General features: G+C 49.7%; 1 protein-coding gene across 1 annotated transcript; it reads left to right on the top strand.

Annotated features, from left to right (window-relative positions):
- The first annotated feature begins 1,129 nt into the window (after positions 1–1,129).
- LOC125535914 (cyclin-B1-1-like) lies at positions 1,130–1,847 on the top strand. Its single transcript, XM_048698982.1, has 3 exons — positions 1,130–1,386; positions 1,469–1,639; positions 1,733–1,847. The coding sequence occupies exons 1-3, from the start codon at positions 1,130–1,132 to the stop codon at positions 1,845–1,847; spliced, it is 543 nt and encodes a 180-aa protein (XP_048554939.1).
- Positions 1,848–2,239: the final 392 nt, after the last annotated feature.

The raw sequence follows: 2,239 nt of genomic DNA, 5'->3' as shown, positions 1-2,239 counted from the left end.
ATAAGATTGATCATTTGGCTTGAATGCCGGTGATCTCCACGCATGATAGCTCGTTTCTAAGAACACTTTTTTGAAAAGAATTATCGTATTACAAGTTTATTATTTTTCCTGCAAACTTGGTCACATATAATGACACAATGCGAAGGTTTTTCATTTTTTTGATTTTTTCTGAATTTTTTATGCCCGTTTCAAAATGCGGTCAAAACGGCGGGAACGACCGTTCCTAGCTAATGGTTGAATCTTGGATTTTTTTTGGTGTCTCTATAATTAAATAGATACTGATGTACCTAGAAATGATTTTTGAAAAAAATAAAGAGCAAACTATGAGGCAGCTGCAGTTCAAATTTGACCCGCTTCCTGCTAAAACGGCGGAAGTTTGTCTTTTTCAATAGAGGTGGATCAAATCTTTTGACAACCAACCATTTTGTCAATTTTACATTAAATATGGACTAATATATTATAAAAATGATTTGGTCCCATTTTGCAATAAATATATGGTAGGTCATTTACAAAAAAACTCAATTTAGGCACTCGAAAAATAGAAAATTATTTTTTTGATCAATTTAGATGGTCATAATGTCGTAAATTGTCGATCCAATGGCGGTCCTCAGCCCTTCCACACCATCCCCGAAACCCTAGCTCTGGCCTGTGGTCATTTTGCATCCACCCTCCTGCCTCCTTTCTTTCCCTCGCTCTCTTCTCCTCCTCTCCTCTTCCAGATCTGTCGAGCTCCCCTCGCTCTCCTTGATCCATATCGCCATGCTATGCTCCTCCCTCCCTCCCCTCCGGCAAGATCCCCATGCTCTGCTCCTCCCTCCCTCTCTCCCCTCCGGCAGCCTCCCTCTCCTCGATCCGCAACCAATCAAACCGCAACCAATCCCCCACCCCACCCTTCCTCCCTCTCACTCGCGCAAGTGCAGGCGAAGGGCACAACGCCCAATCCAAGGCGGCACCGTCCTCGTGCGCGCTCGCGGTGGCCATGACGGCGCAGGCGCTCGCGCCGCCGCCGCCGAAGCCGCGGTAGCTCAGCCTGGCGGACCTCAGGGCCGTCTCCGTGCTCGGCCGCGGTGCCAAGGGCGTCGTCTTCCACCTCATGCCCGAGGGCAAGGGCGGTGCCGGCGATGTCGCAATGGCACTCAAGTCGGTCTGGCGGGAGGCTGCGCGGCACAAGAAGAGCGGCGGGAGTGGCAGCGGGGACGGACACCGGAGGATTTGGTTCGAGCGCGACGTGCTCCTGGCCCTGCGCCACCCGCTGCTCCCCGCCCTCCACGACGTCCTCGCCACCGACGCCGTCGTCGGCTTCGCCATCGACCGCTGCGGCGGCGACGACCTCAACTCCCTCCGACGCCGCCAGACCGAGAAGATGTTCTCCGACTCCGTCATACGGTACGCGCTCAACCAACGCCCTTACGCTACGCACTACCGTAGGAGAAATGGGTAAGATTTGATCCGTGAACTCATCCGTGAACACCGTCTTCTTCTTCGCGGAGCTGGCGCTGCTGCAGTACGGTCTAGTGCAGTCCAAGCCCTCCATGGTCGCCGCGACTGTTGTCTACGCGGCCAGGCTCCCCCTAAAGAAGACTCCTCTGTGGACCGACACTCTGAAGCACCACACTGGCTTGACTGAAGCACAACTGATGTAAGCATGCACGCTACTGAATCCCTCGTAGCTTGAATCTGTGATGATTTCATTCAGGGGGAGTGACTTATTTTGTGTGATGATTGGTTTCAGGGACGCGGCCAAGATCCTGGTGGCCTCGCACTCCACCGCGCCTGACAGCAAGCTGAAGGTCTTCTACAAGAAGTACTTGAGCGATAAGCTGGGAGGAGTCGCCCTTCCAGATTAGATCATGCTTGGCTACTCGACAATGTATTTTCGTCTATAGATGCATCTTATTCTTGTTGAGAATCGTTCGGATGTAGATCTATTTTTACCTGTTAATCTGATTTAGTTTAGGACTAAATGCTTTGTTGTTTTTGTAGTATTAGTCAGATTTAGTAACTGTTTTTTTGTTTTTAATATTTTCATGTTGATATGTAAGCCCATCTAAATGGGTTGTCATACATCCTTATAATTGTCTGTCACAGATAATCATTAGTACGCATCCAACTATTGATATCTGCAAGTATCTATATTTCATACATCCAAAAATTGACTACTTAAGCTGGACTTCTGGAGTGACTGTTGTTCACAAGCCCCTCGTCGGTCGGCTGATCATCCTCCAGCACTAGCCACACC

This window comes from Triticum urartu, chromosome 2 (genome assembly GCF_003073215.2).
Source record: "Triticum urartu cultivar G1812 chromosome 2, Tu2.1, whole genome shotgun sequence".
Taxonomy (NCBI): domain Eukaryota; kingdom Viridiplantae; phylum Streptophyta; class Magnoliopsida; order Poales; family Poaceae; genus Triticum; species Triticum urartu.
Note: the sequence above shows the minus strand (reverse complement) of the source record. Positions and strands in the feature narration are given on the sequence as shown.

What these genes read in the sequence shown, in the direction of transcription:
- LOC125535914 (XM_048698982.1), top strand. Translation starts at nt 1,130, where the DNA reads ATGGCACTCAAGTCGGTCTGGCGGGAGGCTGCGCGGCACAAGAAGAGC. An exon ending in TTCTCCGACTCCGTCATACG is followed by an intron (nt 1,387 to 1,468) that starts GTACGCGCTCAA and finishes CTCATCCGTGAA; the next exon opens with CACCGTCTTCTTCTTCGCGG. An exon ending in TTGACTGAAGCACAACTGAT is followed by an intron (nt 1,640 to 1,732) that starts GTAAGCATGCAC and finishes GATTGGTTTCAG; the next exon opens with GGACGCGGCCAAGATCCTGG.